The following is a 26955-nucleotide window of genomic DNA, read 5'->3' as shown; positions in this document are numbered from 1 at the left end:
TAGGTAAATCTACCGATTAGCGAACCCACCTCCTATCACCTTGTCCTTGACATATATTATAGAGGTCACCCTCCTGAGTGACTTTCAAAAGGTTTTAGCCGTCGGTCGTTGTTTACTAAAAATTATTAACAAAAGAAGTTTAATGATTTTGCACGAATTTTCAGCCGTCTACAACAAGCAAAAGGTTATATTTTCCGAAACTGGAGCCCCGGACACATACGCTCGGTTTCAGCCCGCTTCGCGGGAGAACGGGGAGCAGAGGCTTCGCCCCCCCCCCCCCCCCAGAACCAGTGTAACAGATTTTACCGTACAGATTGTGATCACCTGGTACACAGCATGGATTCCGGCGGGGGGGGGGGCGAAGCCCCTGCCCCCCGCCCTCCCGCGAAGTGGGCTGAAAACGAGCTGTCCGAGGCTCCAGTTTCGGAAAATATAACCTAACCAGGTTAGGTTAGGTTAGTTTAGGTTAGGTTAAAGCAGAGAATACTTTGTATTTAACTGTTTATGCTTTTGGTTAAAGTGAAGAATACTTCGTACTTATATTAAAAGAAACTATTCTATATATTAACGATTCACTGCTTTAAATGACTTTCCTTCCTTCGTTCATATACATATTCGTCTTTTATATCTTTCAATATTCAAAATAACTACTATATTTGCAAACTTTCTTTTGTTAATAACTTATTTATAAACAACGATCGACGACTAAAACCTAGTGCGGGTTATTCGGGAAGGTGACCTTTGTAATATATGTCAATATTATGTTCTTGGTTCGCGTAGACAGCTGAAAATTCGTGCAAAATCATTAAACTTCTTTTGTTAATAACTTTTTAGTAAACAACGACCGACGGTTAAAACTTGCACAATGTTACTCAGGAGGGTGACCTCTATAATATATGTCAAGGACAAGGTGATAGGAAGTGGGTTCGCTAATCGGTAGATTTACCTAGATTTATATTGATTCTAATTTAGTGGGATTGCTTTCTGGCAGAAAAAGAATAATAACTGTGTTTTAAAAAGTCTAACAAATCCCATTGGCGCGCAGTTTCTTAAAAGTTAGAAAGTTTTATAATGTCTCATACGATTATCTGAACATCTGAACATCGAGATGATTGCCAGATTGTGATCGATGAATCACTAAAATATGAGCAATTTTAATGATTTCACTGACGAAGTAATTTCTATAGTTATTGATTAAAATTTTTTATTAAAATTTTGAGTTTAGCGAATACACACTTTACTAAATTAATTACTCATTTGTCATTTTTAGGAGCTATAATTGGTTTTCTTTCTTAGAAGTTTTTTTTTATTATTTTGCTTTCCTCTCTTTTTATTATAATAATCTTTGGCATTGGACAATTTATCAGTAATGTGGCAGAGAGAAAAAGTGCGCTTCTGGGAGTCAAAAACTTAATTGCAATGGCTAATAATGAAATATGTGACATGAGTGTTTAATAAGGAACACAAATAACAATGATGTAAATAACGGCAATGTAAAAGCAAACATGTACTGTTTGCGAATTATATTGTTAATTGTATAAGCAGTTTCATGATGGTAATCAGCACGATACATTTTGCAAGCACATCGATGATAATGCAAATGGACAAAGTGGACGCGATCTTCTTGCGTAACTATTTGAAATAATTCAAGAATTTGTGGCAAGAGATTTCGGGGCGCTTTTACATGGACGCAATCAAATAGGTAACGCGATATTATCGCATAAGAGGATAAAGCATGTCGCATAAAATACGTTCGGTATCAAGATTTATTTCTTCCAACTGAATCCATGAATGTTTGAGAATAGTAAGAAAATTAACATCATTCAATTATCTCATCTAAAGCGATCAAGAAAATGATGTTAAGGAAGATAATCATCACTTATACACATACTCGGAGATCATTTTTCTAGAAAACTATTAGCACATTTCTCTAAATAAAAAAATATTATACGATTATACTAGCCTAATCGGATTGCGATATGCCAGTAATATTGAAAAATTGCAAGAATAGGAATATTTTTGTTCATATTTTCTTATAGTTTATTTTAATATTGAGTAAATACATACATACGATTTATTTTTATATCATAAGATTTAAAAATATATCAGAATACATTATTAGTTAATATATTAGTATTAATTAATTAATACTAACATAATATATAAATTTTGTATGGTAATTATTTAAATTAACGGAGCAACCTCGAATGACCTTGACCTTGACATATGTTGTCAAGGTCACCCTCCTGAGTGACCTTCAAGAGGTTTCAGCCGTCGGTCGTTATTCGTTAAAAAGTTATAAACAAAAGAAATTTGAAAAATGTGCGAGTTAAAATTAGTAGTTAAGACGTAATATATGGAGATCTACATATGTCGAAACATACACTTTCCCAGCATATTCAAAGATTTGCAACGATTTAATAAATTTGAAAAGTATATGCTGGGTATATATATAGTAGTTATTTATAATATAGTAGTTATTTTGAATATTAAAAGACATAAACAACGAATATGTATATGACCGAAGGTAGGAAAGTCATTAAAGCAGTGAATCGTTAATATATAGAATAGTTTCTTTTAATATAAGTACGAAGTATTCTTCACTTTAACCAACAGCACAAAAAGTTAAATACAAAGTATTCTCTGCTTTAACCTAACCTAACCTAACCTAATCCGGTTCTATTTTCCGAAACTGGAGCCCAGAATACATATACTTCGCTAATCCCCCGCCAAGGTTAGGTTAGGTTAGGTTAAGTTGAGTTTCTGCAAATTTATCCTATTAATAATAATATTGCTGAATAAAGTATATGAATCTGAAATATTTATTATTTTTCTTTCTTACTTTGTTCTTCTTTTGTTAATAACTTCTTAACAAACAATGAGCGACGGGTGAAACCTTCTGTGTGCTACTCGAGGAAGTGACCATTGTAATATATGTCAAATTCAAGTCCTTACTTCGTGTGAAAAGTCGGAAATCCATACAAAACTACTGAACGTATTTTGTTAATAACTTTTTAACGCACAACAAGCGACGGCTAAAACCTCTTGAAGGTCACTCAGGAGGGTGACCTTGACAACATATGTCAAGGTCAGGGTCATTGGTGGAGGGTGACCAAGGGTAAATAATTACCCATCGATGATATTTTTATGGTTTTACCGACGGAAAAGATAAAAGACACTTTAACGGTTTTCAATAATTACCATCCTAGATTAAAGTTTACTTTGCAGGTAGAGTGTGGTGAGTCTCTGAATTTTCTGGATACGACAGTCATCCGTAATGATGGAAAGTTGATTACTAATTGGTACCAGAAACCAACGTCTTCTGGCCGTTATATCAATTTTCTAGGTGGTAACCCTATGATGCATAAGGCTAGTGTTGTGAATAGCCTGGTTGACAGAGCAGTGTTGTTGTCGGATAGTAGATTCCATGAAAGTAATATTAATATCGTTAGAACAATCCTGACCAATAATTTTTATCCACATGATTTCATCCAAAGACGCATTGCAAGAAGATTACATGATATTAGGTATGGGAGTAGTGTGAGCAATGGAAGTGTTAACTCGGTTAATAATATGGAAAGGAAGAGAAGTTTTATTGCTATTCCATATGTTCGAGGGATTAGTGAAACATTGAATATTGAAGAGTTGTGGACTTTTTGTTGCTTACATGGTCCCTAATAAATTGGATTGTTTCATCAAACGTTGTAAGGATTATATTGAGAAAGGCAGAAAAATGGGAGTAGTATACAGAATTAATTCAGAATTGTTCAGACTGTAATGCGTGTTACATCGGGCAGACGAAGAGGCACCTAGAAGAGCGTATTAAAGAGCATAGATCCGATATAAGGAAGAGCCGGGATTGTTGGTCAGTGGTTAGCAGACACAGCGCGTTGAATGGCCATTGTTTTGATTGGCAAAATATTAACATCTTGCATTAGGAGACGCATTTGCGAAAGCGTGAGCTGGCAGAGATGGTGTTCATTAAGAGACACGACCATACTATTAATCTACAGAAAGATACTAAGAGTCTACCCGGTACATATGACTCTATTTGAATAACATCTTGTTTTCCTCATGACTCCATTTTCTTGTTGGCTGCCACCGACTACGGACGTGTCTCTTTGTTGTTGGATCTTTGTTTCATTGTGAATGTTGTTAAGTCTTTCTCTGCTAGTAAGTCCAATTTAATATTGTTATTTTTATATTTTTTATATTGTATACACTTAATTATCTTTTATTAATTTAGAGATCGACTTAATTATCTTTTATTAATTTAGACATCGACTTTTTTACACTTGATAAGGACCCGATTTGAGGTCGAAACGTCGTGTGTGACACTTTTAAATAAAGTGCCAGTGATCGTTGACAAATTGCTTTATTTTATTAATACACTAGCATCCCCCGTCACGGCTTCGTTCGCGATATTTATGTGTAGAATTAAATAAAAATACATTTTATCCCTTCTTACCCGTTAGGGGTGGAATTTCGGAAAACCCTCCCTTAATGAGCACCTACGTGATAGTAGGAATATACCCTTAAAATTTCAAGTCGATAGGTGCAGTAGTTCGGGCTGCACGTTGATGAGTCAGTGAGTGAGTGAGTGGTATTAGGGGTGGAATTTCGGAAAACCCTTCCTTAGTGAGCACCTACGTGATAATAGGAAGATACCTTTAAAATTTCAAGTCGATAGGTGCAATAGTTCGGGCTGCACGTTGATGAGTCAGTGAGTGAGTGAGTGATATTTGGCTTATATATATACAGTGCTGGCAAAAAGTTCCGGAACGGTTAAAAATCTTGGAAAATAATGATTTAGTGGAAAAAGGTTTCAAACAAAAAGCATAGGGCTTAAAAAAATCTATTAGATGACGATATCTATTTGACCTTGGTATGACCTTGGAAAGCCCGGTCATGGTCAACATAAAAATCTTAAATGGAAACCCCTATTTTTTATTACATATTCTTGTAGCTTATCTCGAGAGCTTTTCGAAACGCTATAATAAATTCTTTTCTCTTACGTACTTTTTGACTTATAAGGCTTGAAGGTTACACAGTACCGCCGGTAGTATTACCCAAGGTGTACCGCGTGGAGGTTGCACGGTCGGATTTACACCTCTTTTGTGCGTGTGTGTGTATGTGCGCGCGCGCGTGCGTGTATGAGTGCGTGTGTGTGTGCGTGCGTGTATGAGTGCGTGTAGGAGTGTGTATGAGTGTGTGTGCGTGCGTATATAAGTGTGTGTATATGTTCTTCATAAAACTAACTTCACAAAAATAGTTTATACTCGTATGTACGAACAACGACATTACACACACACGCACACGCGCGCGCGCGCACACACACACAAAAGAGGTATAAATCCGACCGTGCAACCTCCATGCGGTACACCTTGAGTAATTCTAATGCCGGCGGTACTGTGTAACCTTCAAGCCTTATAAGTCAAAAAGTACGTAAGAGAAAAGAATTTATTATAGCGTTTCGAAAAGCTCTCGAGATAAGCTACAAGAATATGTAATAAAAAATAGGGGTTTCCATTTAAGATTTATATGTTGACCATGACCGGGCTTTCCAAGGTCATACCAAGGTCAAATAGATATCGTCATCTAATAGATTTTTTTAAGCCCTATGCTTTTTGTTTGAAACCTTTTTCCACTAAATCATTATTTTCCAAGATTTTTAACCGTTCCGGAACTTTTTGCCAGCACTGTATAGATTCTGGCTGACTTATCCCCTTACCACATATCATTAAACTTCTTTTGTTAATAACTTTTTAATAAACAATGAGTGACGGCTGAAACATTTTGAAGGTCACTTAGGAGAGTGACCTTTATAATATATGTCAAGGTTAAGGTCATCCGAGGTTGCTCCGTTAAACTAAATAATTACCAAAAATAATAACAAATTATTTAGAAATAGTAAAAAATATATGTACAAGATATATGTATATTAAAAGTGTTATGATATCCATATAAAATTACATTCTCAAAGAAAAGGTACAAGAAAGATGTCAAGTTCACGCGCTGTTTGGTTTTATGGAAAAGTTATTATATATCAATATTACCCTATCTTTTTCTATTCTATTATTATTATTTTCATGCATACAATTTCTGTAACACTTTACCCTTAAAAAAAGAAGAAATAAGAAAAGATATCAAATACGTCATATGAATAAAATTTTCAATTAAAGTTATGACCAGAGACCGGATCACGGTGCCGTTTTCCCCCCTCCAAGCGCGTGCTAGCGGCCGAGCGCCGCGAGAAGCAGTACCGTCACTGCGTCAGTCTAAGGGGGCATCGTCGCGTAGAATGCAAAAATATCTATATACTAAAAATATCTATATAATAAATATATACATGTACCTACATATATATAAACAATATATACAATATATAAAAATTATTATATAAATATATATGTTTATATATTTAAAATATTATATATAGATTTAAATTATTATATTATTATTTAATTATTATTTAAAATTATTATTTAAAATATTATATATAGGTATCTAAAATAAATAAATTATTTAAAATAAATTATTAAAATTTGGTTAATATATTAACCAAAAATAGTGGCTTACAAAAGTTAATCAAAATTTCTGAATGTAGAGAGTCAGACGTACAAGTAAATTCGGAATAATTGGCTCTTCTTAAGTACGCACCCATCCGGTCTCATCCGAAGTAGAAAGTACTTTTTCACGCTATAAAGCTGTTTTAACAGATAGACGCCAAAATTTTAAATTCAACAATTTATCTCATTACTTCGTTACTCATTGTTTCAGATAGGAAAAATAATTTATTTTTAATTTATTTATTTTAGATACCTATATATAATATTTTAAATAATAATTTTAAATAATAATTAAATAATAATATAATAATTTAAATCTATATATAATATTTTAAATATATAAACATATATATTTATATAATAATTTTTATATATTATATATATTGTTTATATATATGTAGGTATATGTATATATTTATTATATAGATATTTTTAGTATATAGATATTTTTGCATTCTACGCGACGATGCCCCCTTAGACTGGCGCAGTGACGGTACTGCTTCTCGAGGCGCTCGGCCGCTAGCACGCGCTTGGAGTGGGGAAAACGGCACCGTGATCCGGTCTCTGGTTATGACAGAATATCGCTTCAATTGTAAGTTTATGCGTTTGTAGGGGCATCATTTGTTATTCTTTCTTAAAAAAATAAATTTCTATAGATCTACTGCATGTTGTAAGCAATAGTAAAATGTATTTCTGTGAGGGACTAGCGAATCGAAAAGATGCTCTAGATTCTAGAACAGATCGATATCTAGTACCGGACGGCGAATGTAGTAAAATTTCTTTGCTTTTTCTAGCATTGGGCCGATCCGATCTAACGTTGACGGAGGGCATTGACATAGGAATATATGGACGGAGCCTATGCTACGAACTTAGGCAAGGGGGGTTATGAGATTTGCGGTAAGGAGAGGCTGCTGGCAAATCGGGCGAGTTCGGCTGTTCTCGACATCGCCCGAATGATACTTAATAAAGTTTTGTAAAGTTATGACACTGAAATTACATGTACGATGAGGTATTGTGTTGTGTCGGAATGTAGCAATCGCATTAATGCAAAAAGGAAAAATTGGCAACAACTTATGAAAGAAAATGATCCGAAAATTTCTTTTCATCTGTAAGTAAAATACATACAATTGTAGGTTATACACAATGCCGGTAAAACGTTTCAGATATTGTTATGTGTTTTTTATTATATTCATATGAATAATTGTTCGATAACAGTTTTTCATTTATAGTTTTTATTAATTCATATATTTAATATTAATATATAATAATAAACAAGCCAAAATTCTTTCTTAACACAATAATAATAAATTTAAATAATAATAAACACATAACAATATCTGAAACGTTTTACCGGCATTGTGTATAACCTACAATTGTATGTTTTACTTACAGATGAAAAGAAATTTTCGGATCATTATTTTCTTTCATACGTTATTGCCAATTTTTCCTTTTTGCATTAATACGATTGCTACATTCCGAAACAACACAATAACTCATCGTACATATATATATCACTAGCGGAACCGACATACCCGAACAGCCGAAGTTACACGAAGTGCCAGTGCTCTCCCCTTACCGCTAATCTCAACTTCCCCTCGTAAAAGGCTCCGTCCATATATTCCTATGTCAATGACGGAGGGCCTCCTTATATATGCTGCTTTGTAGATTTTTGCTTACGAGAAAGCGCATGGCGAGCGCCATCTAGCACCCTTATACTATATGGAGGACGCTTCTCTGCTTGTGGCTGCCGCGGTCGCTACAATAAGTATGTAACGTATACGAACGTGGCGTATAAACGTAATAAAATAAAAAATTACTAAAAGTAAGTAAAGTGCTGTATATCGCCAGTAGAATAATTAACCATAAGCCAATTTATTGCCGACCGAGCTGGTCGAAACGTCGTGAATCTATTTTTTATGATTTTTGCCAGCTCGATCGACAATAAATTAGCTTATGGTTAAATAAAACTTACTTTTAGTAGATATGTAAAATACTAGGAAAAATTAAATGTTTACAAAAACTGTGACGTGTATTTTGTAATAATTAAAGTGTATTGTTTCAAAATAATTTCATTCTCATAGTTTTGTGAACTATTGAGTTAATTGACGTCTATAATCAATTTATATAATTGGACCAATAGATATAGTGTAATATTTGAGATAAACACAGATCTAAAATATTTGTATAATATTTCTTACTTAGTAACCAAGTACCAGAATGACACGAGAAGGTAACGTTTACTATTCTTTTTTTGTCATTTCACACTCTGCCGCTTTATGAGTGGCTCATATTGTAAACACTATGTTTCATCAGTTACAATGTTTTTGAAATCTGGATCAATATCGGTCATTCTTAGGGCCTGAGCACAGACTTTTGCATAATGCATAACGCATAATGCATAAGGAAATAAATCAATCAAAATCCTCCATTCCCTTCCCCAGAATAGAAATGGAAGATTCTCATTGGTTTATTTTTTTATGTATTATGCATTATACGTTATGCAAAAGTCTGTGCTCCCGGCCTTAGCATGTCTTTGCAGTGCTTTATTCTGATGTTTTTTGATTCTCCGTTAGTGTATGTGGTACGAAGCTTGCATAGACCTTTCGTTTGTCCAAATTCTTGGTCAGAATTTAATACACAATGCGTTTATGTATGTCTGTATATGAGCTTTTTCATGAGTCTTGCAAATAGCGGATCGAAGAATTTCAAACGATATATATCTGCACATTTTCGGAAATATGATTTAATTTGGTGCTTGTGAAGCGTAAAAAGTTTATCTGTCCTTATATCTGGTGTTACTTTCCTGGTGTTACAAAATCGAACATCTAAAAATGTCAGAATATTCCAAACAATTACTACCGTACATTTTTCATCATTTTGTACATTTCGCCAGCTGTTTTGGTCAACTTAAAACAAAATTTAATATTGGCTCTTTGTTCGTTTTCGACGTCGAAAAAGTGCTGTCACATTTAACCAGAGTTGAGAAGTAACTCGTTACTTCTAACGCAATTACAGTTATATTACCCAGCAAACCTTTTTTGGTTGTGGGATGTTGCCAAATGAGAAACAAATGTCAGCGGAACTATAATGCCAAAGCCAGAGCCTACTGTGTCCTCAGTTAGTCTCCACTGTGAACCAAATCTGACGAACATATTCCACAGTCAAATTGACGACAACATTAGAGCAAATCTGACAATAGAACGGTGAAAATGTTGCATATTGACGGAAGTGTGCTAACAGAATTGCAATAAAGTATGTTTACAAAGTATGTTTTCTATTTGCGACCTTCCGGCAAACATAATTTGTTGCCACATTTGTAATTGCAGAAAATGTTTGCTGGGTATAGTTACTTTTTTCGGTAACTCTAACTTTATCTTCGTTTCTTTCTCTCCACGTGTAACTGTAACTTAACTTACCTACATATAAGAAACTTGATTTATTTAATCGACCTTATACTGGCATATAAACAATAATATATCACGCAACGTTTCGATCTACATATGTTACCTACATATGTTCGGTAACTAGTAACTGATTTAATAGTTACATTAATAGTTACTTTATAATATAAAGTATAATGTAACATTATATAAATTCAAAATAAGTAATGTAATCATATAAATAATATATTTATCAGTGTATTTAGAGAACACCCTAACAGCACATGTAGATACTGAGAATGTTCGTAGAATATTGTCATGATTGGACTATAGAACGTACCATTAGAGGAGGCAGGCGCGAGGAGAGCGCCACCGCGCAGCCAGAACACAGACTGAGACAGAGTGGAACATGTTCTGATATTTAACTGTACTTGCTTTTATATTAATTATTACATTGCAATAAAGATATTTGCAATACTCAGTCATCATTACATGGTGCAGTCGACAAGTGAGTCAGTCAAAGTCGAAAGAAGCTGGACACTGGAAGAGAAGAATTAACGACAGAAAGAAGCAGCGAAAGTATTGAAGTTAACGTTACTAACGTACAATGGCGCAGCAGAACAATAGTAGTACGATGCTGGGCTCGAATCTCAATTTCAAGCCTTCATCCCACTCTCTTTTGACGGAAACGTGTCGGAGAATTGGGCGAAATGGTATAAAAAATTCAAGATTTACATGCTAGCCACGGAAAGTATAAACAAGTTAGAGGAAACCAAAGTAGCTATACTTCTCCATGCTATAGGGGAAGAGGCTCTGGAAAAATTTGAGACTTTTGAATTATCCGAGGAGCAGCAACGAAATTTTAACAGCGTGGTTACAGCTTTTGAAAACTATTGTGTTCCAAAACGAAATGAGAGTGTCGTCACCTCTTTTTCAACGCAATCAAAAGAGTGATGAAAGTTTTGATGATTTTATCACTGATCTCAAACGCCTTAGCTTGGATTGTGCGTTTAGAGAACTTAAAGATAGCCTTATAAAAGATAGAATTGTGAGTGGTATCCAGAGTAAACAACTGAAGGATCGCCTGTTACGAGAAGATTTGACGTTAGACAAGGCAGTGCGTTTATGCAGAGCAGCTGAATTGGCAAATCGGCAACTGGAGAAATTAAATCTTACAGAACGAGTAGACGTGGTACAAAAACGGAATAACAAACGTGCGGACCAAGATAATCAACCAAAAAAATCAGCAACGACCACTTCGAAGAAAGGACCAACGCAGTCACAACGACAGGCTACGCAGCGACGTCCGCCGCAGCAAGCGACGACGACACCATGCACCAGATGTGGATATACGCACCCTAATAGGACTTGTCTGGCGATGAATAAAACATGTAACAATTGTTATAAACTGAATCATTTTGCAAAAGTATGTAAACGTAAAAATGTAAATACGGTAGTTGAGAACAATGATGATGATAAGGAGGTATATTTGTTAGGAAACGTAGATGTTAGTGTAAAATCGGCAAGTAGTTGGTATGAAAAAGTTATATTTAAAGACGTACAAAAGTTGCTTAATTTTAAATTGGATACAGGAGCAGGGTGCAATATTATCAGCATCGCTGATTATAAAAGATTGGGTTTGATAAAAAGAATAGATAAAACAACAGAGCGATTAGCAAATTATAATGGTTTAGAAATACCAGTGATAGGTAAAGTTAAATTAGAATGTCAAGTTAAAAACAAAGTTTTGAATTTAGATTTCTTTGTGGCTAATTCTGTACAGACTATTCCGGTATTGGGTTTACAGACTTTGGAAGAACTGGAATTAGTGAAACGAATTGCGGAATTAAAAGAAAAAAATAATGATATTAAAGATTTAGTTAGTAAATATGACGAAGTATTTCAAGGAATTAGCAGAATAGCTCAACAATATGCTTTTAAGTTAACACCGGGTTATAAAGGTAAGATAGAGCAGTGTCGCAATATTCCATTTAAGTTACAGAAACAGTATAAATTAGAACTTCAGAAAATGGAGCAACAAGGAATAATAAAACGGGTGGATGAGCCTACTGAGTTTGTTAATCCGGTTGTTATTGTTAGAAAACCGGATAAAACGTTAAGAATATGTTTAGATCCAAAAAATTTGAATGAGTCTTTACTCAGAGAACATTGTAAGTTTCCTACATTTGAGAAAATTGCAGGTAAATTGTCGAATGCTGAAGTTTTTAGTGTTTTAGGATGCCTCTACAGCTTTTTGGCAAATAGAGTTAACGGAAGAAAGCTCATTGTTAACAACATTTCAAACACCTTATGGACGTTATCGCTTTCTTCGATTGCCTTATGGTATTAAAACAGCTCCAGAAGTTTTTCATCGATCATATAGTGACATTTTTCAGGGACTCGAGAATGTAAGCGTATATATTGATGATATTATAGTTTGGGCTAAAAACAATGAGGAACATAAAAAGGTTTTAGAACAAGTCTTGAAAAGAGCAAAACTACACGGAATTAAATTTAATAAAAAGAAGTGTAAGTTTGCAGTTAAGATGGTTAAATTTTTAGGCCATATATTTAGTGATAAGGGCATTCAGGCTGATAATGCCAAAGTGCAAGCAATAGTTGATATGGAACGACCTAGTGATGTCAAGGCTGTACAACGACTGTTAGGTATGATAACTTATGTCTCCAAATTTATTCCGAACACGACGGAAATTACAGCTCCGTTATGCGAGTTGATAAAACATGATGTTGATTTTAATTGGGAAAAGCATCATGAAGAGGCATTTAAATTAATAAAAAAACAGTTAAGTGAATTTCCAGTATTACAGTATTATGATTTAAATTTACAGCCTACAGTTAGTGTAGATGCGAGTAAATCAGGCGTAGGTGCTGTTTTATTACAAAATAACAAGCCTATTGCGTATGCATCAAAGGCATTTACACCAGCTCAGAGCTCGTGGGCTCAAATTGAGAAGGAGCTTTATGCGATTGTTTATGGATGTGAAAAATTTCGGCAATACATATTAGGACAGACGTTTATCGTTGAAAGTGACCATAAACCGTTGATTTCTATATTTAAAAAGACAATTGTGGAAGTACCAATACGATTACAAAAAATGCGCATGCGTTTACAACCTTTTGATTTTGAATTACAGTATAAACCTGGAACAAAGTTAGTTATAGCAGATACTTTGTCAAGACCTCATTTGAAAAATAGCGAAGATGACATAGATCATAATTTATATATTTTAGATGTTACGATAGCAGGTTATATGAGTAATTTAAAAAGAAGCGAATTTGTAAGCAAAACAGCACAAGATGGAGAGTTGCAAACTGTTATTAAATTAATTAGAGAGGGTTGGCCAGAAGAAATTAAAGATGTTTCTAATGAGGCAAAAGCATATCATACTTATCACAATGATATGTATGAATATAATGGTTTATTATTTAAAAATGATTGTGTTGTGGTGCCAAAACAATTAAGACCAGATATTGTAGATAGATTGCATTATAACCATTTAGGTATTGAAAAAACTAAAGCGAGAGCGCGTGAAATTGTATTTTGGCCAAGTATGTCGAAACAAATTCAGGAGAAGATTGCGAATTGTAAAACTTGTTTAAGATTTCAACGTAGCAATAATAAAGAAACGTTGAAGCCCACGGAAATTATGGATAGTCCATGGGAAATGGTTGGAATTGATTTTTTTAAATTCCAAAATAGAATATATTTATTAATCACTGATTATTTTTCGAAATATGTGGATATAATTCATTTGAGAGATGAAAGTGCAATAACAACAATTAAAGCACTTAAGTCTTGTTTTATCAGATGGGGAATTCCTAATATTATTAGATCTGATAACGGACCACAGTTTACTAGCAGAGAATTTAAAAACTTTGCAAAGACTTGGAATTTTAAACATGTTACTTCGAATCCAATATACCCACGAAGTAATGGAATGGTTGAAAGATAAATTCAAACAGTTAAGCGGATATTTAAGAAAGCGTTTTATGATAAGAAAGATCCTTATTTAGCGATGTTAGAATTAATGAATACACCGATAACGAATGAGATAAAGTCACCTAATCAAATGTTAGGAAGAAATGTACGAGGAGTAGTTTTTGATTTTTTTGATAAAAATAAGTTAATATATGAGGAGCATAAGCAGAAATTAAAATCGCGACAAGTGAATCAGAAAAGATTTCATGATCGTCGTGCTAGAGATTTACCAGAATTACAACTTAACCAGAATGTGAGAGTACAGAAACCGAATGGTCAATGGGATCGAGCAGTTGTAATAGATAAAAATAATAATGGTAGAGCTTACACCATTAAAACTGAGAACGATCGAACATTGATTCGAAATAGAATTCATTTGTCGGGAGATTCAGGTGAACCGTTTGAAAGCAAGGAGGAGCCTCAGTATTATGATCATCTAGCTAAGTCGCTTACAGATTTGGGAGAGGATCACCAAATTCAGGAAACACCTGATCCATCGTCGAGTAAGATAGTAGATAATAGCCAAAGAAGTGTAACACCGAGTAAGATTGTAACTAAAAGCGGTAGAGTTGTACGTAAACCTAAGTATTTGCAATCTTATGTATGTTAAGAATTTACGTTATATTATTATTAATAAGTCCGTCATGTGGTTAAATAATTTTGATAAGCAGGATTATTTTATTTTATTTTATGAATGTTATTTTATTTTAATTTAAAAAAAGGAGATGTCATGATTGGACTATAGAACGTACCATTAGAGGAGGCAGGCGCGAGGACAGCGCCACCGCGCAGCCAGAACACAGACTGAGACAGAGTGGAACACGTTCTGATATTTAACTGTACTTGCTTTTATATTAATTATTACATTGCAATAAAGATACTTGCAATACTCAGTCATCATTACAAATATCGCAAAAGTATATTGCGTATATTCTCAGAACATTCGAGATACGTACTATGATGTACTGAGTACGTACTAAGAATGCTCTAATGTCCTACTATTTTAGTTCGTAACATATACTGAGAATATTCTGTGAAACATTCGTAGGATGTCGTCGGTATATTATTAGTATATCATGTAAGAGCTAGCGCGCGCGGTTTTTACAGATTTTAGGTTAGATTAGGTTATGGATTAGATTAGGTTACATATTTACAGTTTACAAATATATAGTTTATAAAACTTTAATATTGTTTTGATACATTTTATCAATTCCTATAATTTATACATTGTATCTTCCTATTAAATAAATTAATATAATATTAATATTAAAGAGGAGAGAATATAAAATATATGTCACATGTATAACATAATTAAGAAAACATAATTAAGATGTTTCATCTGTGTTGCGGTGTTGTTTTTCTATACGCTCTTTGGCATGAACTAGCCATATTTTGATCGGGGCTGAAATTTGCTCATCCGTTGCATCCACATGTGATTTTCGTATCACACCTGGAAAAGTAACATATTTTCATCACTATATTCATGTCTCGTATGTGAATCAATTGTGGAATTATTAGCCATCAAAAATTCGAAATATTCATAGTTATATGATGATACAATCGTATTCAACAACGTGTCACATACAAGTTCTGATTCTTGCGCAGCTAATCGATTGCAGTGTCTCTTTGATATATATAAAATGTCCTTTCTTGGTCGCTTTCTATTCATTATTTTGTTGTCTTGTTCTGTTAAAATATATATATTATTTACGAATTATGTATATTAATCAATATATATCTTATAATAATAATAATATCGTAATATTAGGTCTGTTCGTTTTAGCTGCACTGCTGAAGTGGTGCAATAAGTTGGAGTGAAGAAATATATATTTCTCTCACCCTAACTTACTACACCAGTTCTGCAGTGCAGCTAAACCGAACAGACTCATTATTATGGAGAGAAATAGTACATTGCATATATTATTATTTTTAGAGAATATTATATTATTTTTAGATCATAATATTATACTGTCAATTTTTTACCATTTTTATATGAATTGCATTAATAATTAATCAAACAGGTATCAAAGAATATTATGAATTATCAAGCATGAATGACAAGCACAACAAAACTATTTTTCAAGAAATATCTTTAACTTTCAAGGAACAGATTATCTGCGATTAATTAAGTGTGCGTAAAAATCACATTATTAGTTTTAACAAGATAGAAAGCAAAAGAAAGGACGAGACTATGATAAAATAGACATTTTATAAATTCTCCGACTTTGAGGTTACAAGAATAACGTATTTTATAATGAACAACCAAGATCAAAAATATGGCAAATATATTTCAAGCGGAAATGTTTTGTAATATAAAATCTTTTATAGCTGATGCATTTTCGAATAAAAATAATTACCTGAGAGTGATCACGATCGTAGAGAAGTCACACAATCATCTGCCGCAATAGGCCAGAAAGCAAATGAAAGAGATTGGACTTTCGGAAAAGAGCGTACTAGAGCGTTGCTATGTAATACGGTATCTGTAAAATATATTTATTCATCTATGAACTCATGTGCGATGAAATAGACTTTAAGGTTGCATTGCAAGAATAACGTATTTAATAATGATAAACAATGAAGCGTGGAACAAAAATATGGCACATATCTTTCAAGCAGGAATGTCTTTTATATAAAATCTTTTTTAGTTAACACATTTTCTTATAACAATAATTACCTGAGAGTGATCACGATTGTAGAGAAGTCACACAATCATCTCAATAAATATACAAGGATATATAATATGAATAAGAAGAAAAATTAAATTATCGTTATTACACGTTATTGCAACAGTTCATGGCTTATCTAATAGAACTTTAGATAGAGTACAAACCAGATGACCTGATTCCAAATATTTGTGTTAGCTTAAGAATATTATTAACAATTTCTGCAACAGTAGCTTCTGCAGAATGGTCATTTAGCAAACTCAAGAGGATTCAAAATTATTTAAAGTCCATAATGTTTCATGTCTTGTGGATTTAGTCAAATTAAGTAGTATTGAATAACTCTAATTTCTTCGCCAATGGATGTTTAAATAAATAATTTCAATAATTTTTCGACCAAACTGGCACAACTTTTATTAATTAGTGACACAACGTTTCAACTAACAGTATTTGGTCCTTTTCAAGTGTTTCAATATTCAAAACAATCAAAGTGTTTAACATTATGTTGCAAAATGTCAAATTGCAAGAACTAAAATTGAAATCAACAGGCCAGAAAGCAAATGAAAGAAATTGGACTTTCGGAGTATCTGTAAAATATATTTTATATTATTTAGCTCACATGCTTGATAAGATAGACTTTGAGATTACATTGCAAGAATAATATATTTTATTTTATCACGAATTATCAAGCAAGAATGAAAATTATGATAAATAGCAGGCTGAAATGTTTTGTAAAATCTTTTATAGCTGATACATTTTCGAAAAAGAATTACCTGGGATTAATCACGTTCGTAGACAAATCACACAATCATCAGACCACCGCAACAGACCAAAAAGCAAACAAATAGACAGCAATATCGGAAAAGGCGTACTAGAACGGCGTTACTATTGTTACATACACGTATCTGTAAAATATATTTTATATTAATTAACTCACATGCGTGATAAGATAGACTTTGAGGTTACATTGCAAGAATAATGTATTTGATCACGAATTATCAAGTATGGATAAACAATATGACAAATATCTTTCAGGCTGAAATGTCTTTTATACGCTAACTCTTATATTTGATATATTTTGAAAGAAATAGAAAGAATTACCTGTGATTAATCATTTGTACGTTCATGTCAAAATCACGCCATCAATTGCAGGGAACAAGAGAAGGAACTGCAGCGCCATCAATATGGCGCGCATATACATTCGCGTAACTCAAAAGTATATTCTGAGAATGTACGAAAAATAATATACTATAAGAGATATTAAAAGTATATTCTAAGAATGTACGAAAAATAATATACTATAAGAGATATTAAAAGTATATTCTGAGAATATACGAAACATAATATACTATAAGAGATGTACAAGGAATATTCTCGGTATATTATATCCTGAAAAAACCTTTTGAAAAAAAGAAAAAATATATACGCCAAGTACATAAAACCTCTCAACTTGTCAAAACTCAAAGCTAAATATGAAATCAATAATTAACTAGCCAAGTATCTAGAAGCAGTTTGAGTATTTTACCCAAACGTTTTCCATGCATACTCTCTTATTACATGACGACATTGAAGTACTTGGCGTGCCCGGATCGCAGTGGTCATGTATTCTTGTAAATTTGTATAGTATCTTGATTTGTATTGTATCTTGTATCTTGATGATTTTTAATAATGATTCGCAAATGATTTTGTGTCTCTTATAGGTAGGACAGTATGTTTTAATGTGATTCGAGCACGCCAAGTACTTCAATGTCGTCATGTAATAAGAGAGTATGCATGGAAAACGTTTGGGTAAAATACTCAAACTGCTTCTAGATACTTGGCTAGTTAATTATTGATTTCATATTTAGCTTTGAGTTTTGACAAGTTGAGAGGTTTTATGTACTTGGCGTATATATTTTTTCTTTTTTTAAAAAGGTTTTTTCGGGATCTCACTCCTTTTTGTAATTCTCTCTCTCTCTCTCTCGCTCTCTCGCTTTCTCGCTCTCTCGCTCTCTTGCCCTCTCTCGCTCTCTTGCTCTCTTGCCCTCTCTCGCTCTCTCGCTCTCTCGCTCTTTTGCCCTCTCTCGCTCTTTCGCCCTCTCGCTCTCTCGCTTTTCCACTCTTTCGCCCTCTCGCTTTCTCGCTCCCTCGCTCTCCCTCGCTCTCTCGCTCTCTCGCTTTCTCACTCACAAGTCGTCCTCTCGCCCTCACTCTCTCGCTCTCTCACTCACTCGCTCTCTCGCTCTCTTTCTCGCTTTTTCGCTCTCTCGTTCTTCCGCTCTTTCGCCCTCTCACTTTCTTACTCTCTCGCTTTTTCGCTCTCTTGTCTTCTCGCTCTCTCACTCGTTCACCTTCTCACTCTCTCGTCATATTAATCCTTAAAATTTTCTTATTGGATTGGATATCGTCATACAACGTCGTCGTCGTCGTCGTCGTCGTCGTACAACGTCGTCGTCGGCGTCATCGTGCAACGTCGTCGTCGTCGTCGTCGTCGTCGTGCAACGTCGTCGTCGTCGTGCAACGTCGTGCCTCCCTCCCTCTTTCTTTCTCGGTTTCGTTCTATGAGTAAATGTTCCAAAATATATCTTAAATTTTCATAATTTATATTTCACAATTAAAAGAATTATCTAATTATCATTGTAACGCTATCACGATGATTTCATTTAAAACAAGTAAATTAAAAATTTTTTATAGCTTATTCGATTTATATTTTTGTCGTAAGAAAAAACATTTTCCATGTATTTTTAATTACGAATAAATTAAATCGTGCATGTATGAACGCATGTATGAACGCATGTGTGAACGCAAGCTTGAGGGACAAAATCGCTTTGCACGTGTATGTGCGAACATATGTACGTGAGTCTGAAAATGGAAAACGGAACTTCGCAGTTATAATGTATGCTTACAATAGACTAAGGATTGACTGCATTAATCTTATTCAAATTGGTCGCAATCGAAAGCTTGCATTCATATTATATAATAAAAGTGCCGTTAGATTTTTGATATCGCTTTTAGTTCCTGAAATATTTTAATCATAAGTTTATGTGACCTGTCAAATGACATGAATTCCAGATAAGCTTTACGGAGCGCTCGACGTTTATGCAATGAATTTGGCAACGCTCGACGTATGTACATATATGCAGTGATGCTCATTGCTCGGAACCTTATTTTTTATGTACTTGGTGTCGCGACGCTACCGCGTCGCTTGATATAAATATAAAAAATCTAATATAATATAAATAATATATGGCAATAATAAAGTTAAAGTAAAAAGCTAATATATAACAAGAAGAGAGTTAAAGTATCCTAGCAAATCGAAATATTTCAGAAAGAAGTTCTTTTATCATTAATAGTTCGAGAACAATCACTTTTGAAACTAAAAGTAACGCTTTTTGTGATACCCCTTCTTTCTATATAAATATATGTGCGTGCATGTGTGTACGCAGGTAGCTAAGTGCGTGTATGCCTGCGTGCGTATTTATATTTATATGTCTGTTATAATTATTCGGGAATGATACTTTTATTTTAAGTATATAATCAATTATTTACTTTAAAGATAAATTATCCAGAGTCACATATACGAATATTGTGTATTTAATATATTGAAGCATATTTGCTACTTTAGAAGTGCATTTCCTTAGAACTTAAATAGCAGGATTGCAAAACTAGGGTAAAATCTTGTTCACACATCGAGACATTGATCGCTTACATCAAGATGTAATCAAGATGTAAAAGATCGTTTGCTTCGCATTAAAATTTTGTCATTACCTTTCCGATAATAAATGTTACAGCTTCACAATTGTCTTGTTCTTCTCTAGCTATAACACTTCTCCTCAGATTAGATTTCTCTTCGATCCTAGTTGACGCGGAGAGGTATCGGGAAATGGGAAGTATATGAAACACTTTTTACACATATATATTACACATGGTTGGACATGAAATTGTATTGCAAATTACATTTGCGCAGAGGTGAGAAAACGCTCAACAACACGTATTACAGAAACACTTTTCCGATTGATTTTTTATAAGATTCGTTTCACACGGATCCCTCTTCATAAGCTTTTCTGGACTTTCAGGATTGAAAAAACAATAATGCAATAATGCACGTATTTTGATGAATATGGCTGGTTACGCTCTCAGATTGGTCACCGACATCTTTGAAGAGACCTTCTCATATTTCACACGGCTTGCCTTTCGTCTACTGTAAGTTTTCTGTTTCTCAACATGCACAGAATAACACCACCAAATTCGAGACTCCTAACCCGCCGAGGGTCGTCGCGATACTGAGAGTAAACTCGTCCCATTCTTGGTTGCTCGCTCGCAGAATGTCGCTATCGCGCCTGCTCGCACACCCTTGGATATGGACGCTCTTCCTCACACTACTGTTCTATTTCAAAGTCTTTTATGGCAATTATGTTATTCTATATGGAATATCAATATATAATTTAAATAAAATACAACAAATACAACAAATTTTCAATTTCTTTATTAATAAAAAAAAATATAATCTCTTACAGCAATTTTTGCATATAAATAACTTTTGAAAATGATTAAATTACATACTTATTATATTAGATATATAAATTTAAAAACTCGGTGTTCTTTTTTTCTAAGAAACAGAATCTTTATTTACTCTATTTTTTCAGAGGAGATTCGTCCGATAAAGGAAGAAATGTATTAGAAAATAATAGCGAATATTTTGACATGTTTGTTATTTTTTGTAATAAAGGCTCAACTTTTAAAAAAAAAAACACCGAATTAATTTTCACACTTAATAATAATATAAGGGCAAAGCATTAGAGATTCTCATATTAGTTATTACATAAAAAATAGACCTTTTGTAGATACCAAAAATTGATTTTAATATGTTGTCTAATCTTTCCGTTTTCTAAAATAACTTTCTTAATTTCACTAAAACTTCACTAATACATTATATCTCCCTAATTAATAAAAATAAAGAAAGAATGTGACATTCAGCATAACAGAATAATGTAGTAAAGTTTTAATTATATCGATTAGATACAGTCTAACTAATTTTAATGATATTAAAGTATATTGCAAAGGAACCCTGCTTAAAAAGTCAGATAGACAACGAATAAAAATTATAAGAATACTCGAAAAATTGTATGATAACCTATGTAGCCTTTGTGAGACCGTTTTCATAACGAAAAAACGTTTATCATAATAAATGTAATCTTATAATAAATTTTTCTAATGTAAATAAAACAACAGATGATCAATAATTTTATATAATAACTTCCAGTACTTATGATTTTTAATGTTTTATAGTGCTACCGTGAGCTATCCTTATTTATCCGGAAAAGCAACATTTTATTTTATGAAACATTAACAAATGATTATTTATAATATTCTATCGTAATTTATTCGAATATTAAAACTTATGTTAATAAAACGGAAATTCACGACAGAGTTTATTATTTCTGTGTGACTTATACAATTCTTATTTTATGTGTTCAGATACGAATCACACACTTGCATAATAATTGGACAACTTACAAAATTATGTATAGACATCTATCGTTTTTCACCTGAAAAATACAAAAATTAATTTACGGAATTAGCTAAAGATTATTTACTTACACTTATGTACTTGAATCAAAATGTCACAGTAGAATCTATCGTTTGTTATGTGAGATTTATTATACACATGTATTTTTGAATAGAATTTAACGACTTTAATCGAACCCTGACACTTATGTATTTGAATCAAAATGTCACAGTAGAATTTTTCGTTTATTAAATCGATGGTTGTGTTCTGAAATACACTATCCTTCTATTTCCACTATCTTATCGTTCTGTATCAAAAACTTTCAGTTTGAATATAGAAAATTACTGATAAAAAAGTAGTAGAACAAATCTATCAAATAGTGTGCCTACGTAGTCACACTATTATTTTTTATCTGTTTTTTAAATGTACTCCTATCATTCTCTATCTAGAATTCTTTATTTTTTCAATATAAGCTATGTTTCGAAATACATTACTAGTACTGAAAATCTATATATATGCGACGTGAACTATAGATTTTCAGTACTAGTAATATATTTCGGAACATAGCCTATATTGAAAAAATAAATATATACTTTTAGATAAAGAACGATAGGAGTTCATTGAAAAAAACAGTAGAAAAATGATAGTCACACTATTTGACGTGATAGATTTGCTCTACTATTGTTTGGTCTGTTTCTATATATATTGAAACTGAAAGTTTTTGATACAGAACGATAGGACGGCATAGATACATTAACAGGATAAATAGAAAACGATAGTATTGATTTACGATAGAACATGATAGAGTGGCATACTATTTTTATTTTATATTGAAAACGAAAGAAATTTTGGATAAGGCTTGATAGGAGTACATTAGAAGCACGCAAAAGTTGTGATAATATACGATTGATACACATTGCATTTGTTTTTATGACTTATTTTATAGCTGTAATTATTTTGTGAATTGCGGATAGCATTACATAGAGTATTTGGACGTTATCATAAGGTTTCATAAGGTTTCATAAGGATATGATATCTTATTATTCGTAAAATTCTCAAAAATATGTATAGGAAAAAATAGTTTTCTTATATTTATCTATAAATGCAATAACTGCTACATATAAGATGCGCACTTTGCATACTTATATATAACGTTACAATGTTTTATATATAATTATACATAGATCTGTATTTGTCTAATATATAATTATATATAAGTCTTGCATCATGTATAAATATACATAAACACAAGTATGATTCAGATGCATTTATATATAATTGTATATGATTCTATATAAACTAGGAATATGTGTTTTCGCTCCGCACCGCTATGTGGTGCACGCGTCGAGTTCTTACTCGACGTTAAGATTTAGCCTGACAGTTATATAATAAAGTTAATATACACACCTTGGTATATTAATTTTTTTGAGAATTTTTACGCTTGCGGCACAGAGGAGACTCCCATGGACGTCCATGTAGTTCACGCACGCAAGCAATTTGAAGTTCGAAAAATTCGGACTTCAGATTACAATAAATAATATATTTTACTACTTACATATCTTTAATAATATACAAATATATATATATATATATATATATATATCATATCCATTTATATATAAGCATATCTATTTATATATGGACAAAAATGATATATAATTTTGTATAACCAGTTTTGTCTGATTATATATAAAAAATTTTTTACCGGGATTTTATTGCTGAGTTTTTCTATTTTAAATTTTAGATAGGACTGCATAGAATTCTATTTGAACATTATTATAAGGCATGATATCTTATTATTCAGGAAATTTGTATAACATGATATACAATTACTGGTAATACTCTTATAGATTTTTATTTATATGATATGTAAGATACTTTAATGATATTACATTAAATTTCTATCGCTAATATATTAACTTACTTATGAAAATCAGGAATCAGAAACACGATTAAAAAAGAAAAGAATTTTTTTTTCGTTTTCTATCGGACTTTTTAAGCAGGGAAATAATTATGATAAATACTCCATTTCACATTCATGACAGGTCATTTTTTCTATCTCCATTTCTCTCTCCGCTCTCCCTCTTTCTCTGTCCTTGAAAAATTAGTCGAAAATTGATATATTGTGAGTTGTCCGTTTGAGAAATTGAGTTGTCTGATTGAGAAAGTCCGTGTCGATTTTTGTAACAGAAATTAAATGCAAAACTTTGTATTGATTCTTAATATTAACACAGTTTTACGTTACCAGGAAGTTCTATGCGGATTTCTTTGGCAGGGTTTAGACGCAAAATATTGTATACATTCTTAATGCAGAGTTTTGCGTTTGAATTTTGCTAAAGAATCGACATTGACATTTTGGTCTACCCAATATTTTTAATACGTTCTGAAGACTTCACATTATATTTTTATTTGTCATTATTCATTGCAGTATATTCTAAACATTATTGTACCTTGTGAGTCTGTATCTATTATTCTTAAAACAAATTAAAAAATTATGAATTGTCTGCATTTGTTTATTGTGAAATATCAGCAAAAACTAACATTATTGATTACCATTATATTTGCTTTTATCCTGTTTACAACATTACAAATAAAAGATGGTTCTATATAAATGATTCTATATGAAAAAGTTAAAATGGCTTTAAACTTTTTATGAAAAAAAAACATTTTTGAAATTTTTATTGCTGCATTTTATTGCAGCTTACAAACTAAATAATTACATCTAAAACTATCCGATTATTGTAACTTATGAAAAAATTGTGACTATCGTTGTGTCAAATACTCTGTATATGTTGTGTATATGTATGTATTCTGTATATACTCTATACTGTGTGTCTTTTACAAGCACTGTATAATTATTATACATAATGCGATTATTAATAGAAAAAATAGTACATTTTATGAATTATTACGTATTGAATAAATTAAACAAAAGTAAAATTACATTTTTACTATCTTTTTTAAAATAGATGATATGTTATGTGCTTCTACATAAATAAGTTGAGTAAAGCAGAATATTTTTGCATATTATAGAGATAACATATTAGTTTATCAAATTGATGTGTCTTCATTACATGTTTTAAAATATAAAAACTGTACATAAATTTCTTATAAGTTATGGAATAAGTAAGATAAAAGTAATAAGAATAAAAAAAGTATTCTCTTAACTTAAAGAACTATAACAAGAAAAATGCAAATATGTAAATAATAATATGTAAGTAATAAGAATTACTATAAGATATATTTATAATAATTAATTCCTACAAAAACCTTTTTAAAACAAGAAAAAATATATACGCCAAGTACATAATACGTATCGAACTTTCTAAAAACAGTGTAATTCTAAAAAAAACTTTTCTCAAAAAGTGTATTATGAAAATTTATTTCTTCATTTGTGAACAGTTCCATTTGATCATATCCATTTGTGAACAGTTCACTTTTGAATAAATAAGAATGATATACTTGGCTAATTGCATTGATTTCATGTATATTTTTGAAGAAATAAATTTTCATATATATATATATATATATATAAGCCAAATACCACTCACTCACTCACTGACTCATCAACGTGCAGCCCGAACCACTGCACCTATCGACTTGAAATTTTAAGAGTATATTCCTACTATTACGTAGGTGCTCACTAAGGGTGGGTTTTCCGAAATTCCACCCCTAACGGGTGAGAAGGGGTAAAATCTGTTTTTATTTAATTCTATACATAATATCGCGGGCGAGGCCCGCGTGACGGGGGATGCTAGTATTATATGAAACAAAAGTTTTATACATTCAAAAGTATATGCAGCACAAGCTTAATGCATCCATTGTCTCTCACGCAAATTCTAAGTCGCATAAAACGGACTTTAACTGACTAAAATGATCAACGAAATCATAGTGAAGCAAAAAACTTGGCGTGCCCGGGTTGCATTAAGATGCAATAGTCCACCAATGTTTTACAGTATAGAAATTATTTGCGTGAATTAATGAAAATATTTACATACAATATTTGTAGATTATAAATTATATTAATTTATATTAATTATTAATAGTATTGTAAATATAAATATATGAAAGCAACAATTAAATAAGAGAGAGATGTTTTATATTTCCAAGACAATTATTGAAATTATAAACATATTTACAAGAATACAATTAATGTCTCTTTCCCAATCTACCAGTTTCTCTCTCTACTGGTCTTTTTTCTTCTCTATTTTTAGGTTATATTAATTTAAGAGAAAACTATAGTTTTCTCTTAAACTATAGTTTTCGCTTAAACTATAGTTACTTAATTAAAATTCTTGTTATTAAATTTGATTATTTTAATGAACCGCGCGCGTTGATCTTTACCAACGAATAAATTAGGGCGATATGTCAAGACTCCTAGGCTACGTTCGAAGAGCACGCTATTAGCGCTATCAGCGTCAGGCTATCGTTATTACTCATTCAGACATTCAATATAGAACAAAGATAGACTGATTCTAACAGCGCGAAACTACGCTGCGCGAACGCAGCCCTACTATTATCAAGCGAGTCACTGCACCTTAGTTACATGAAAACGCGCCTTTGGCGGACAAACTCTCTTTGAATGGTATGTGTGTATGTGAGACTGAAAACCGAATCTGGAAGTTATAAATGTCATTTTTACATGGATTCAACTCGAGATCTCAGGATTGACTGCACCAATTTTATTCGGGTTACTCGCAATCGAAAGTGCGTATCAACATTATATAATAAAAGTATCATTAGATTTTCTATTACGATCTTAGTTTCCGAGATTATTTTATCGGAAAATCTGACAAGGCGAAACTCCAGATAAAGCTATGCTGTAGCGCCTCGACGATGCCGCGCCAGTACCGTATCA

The 26955-nt window shown here is 32.4% G+C and overlaps 1 protein-coding gene across 10 annotated transcripts in view; it reads right to left on the bottom strand.

Annotated features, from left to right (window-relative positions):
- The window catches only part of LOC105279061, an 88217-nt gene extending 67160 nt beyond the window's left edge, over positions 1-21057 (bottom strand). The window contains exons 1-6 of one of the 10 annotated variants that reach the window (XR_003407521.1): positions 20357-20894; positions 17711-17832; positions 16624-17514; positions 16307-16429; positions 15535-15635; positions 15173-15399 (exon numbers count right to left, since the gene is read on the bottom strand). Coding sequence is in view for 2 of the 10 variants with exons in the window: in XM_011338604.3 (XP_011336906.1) it covers positions 20357-20444; positions 20546-20547 (90 nt within the window). In the remaining 8 variants the exon portion in view is untranslated. Of the gene's footprint in view, positions 1-3201; positions 4108-15172; positions 15400-15534; positions 15636-16306; positions 16430-16623; positions 17515-17710; positions 17833-20356 lie in introns of those variants that run through there. The other 9 variants (XR_003407518.1, XR_003407523.1, XR_003407516.1 and 6 more) reach the window with 9 other exon arrangements.
- Between the last annotated feature and the right edge of the window lie 5898 nt (positions 21058-26955).

Source organism: Ooceraea biroi, chromosome 2 (assembly GCF_003672135.1).
Source record: "Ooceraea biroi isolate clonal line C1 chromosome 2, Obir_v5.4, whole genome shotgun sequence".
In the NCBI taxonomy this organism is placed as follows: Eukaryota; Metazoa; Arthropoda; class Insecta; order Hymenoptera; family Formicidae; genus Ooceraea; species Ooceraea biroi.
Note: the sequence above shows the minus strand (reverse complement) of the source record. Positions and strands in the feature narration are given on the sequence as shown.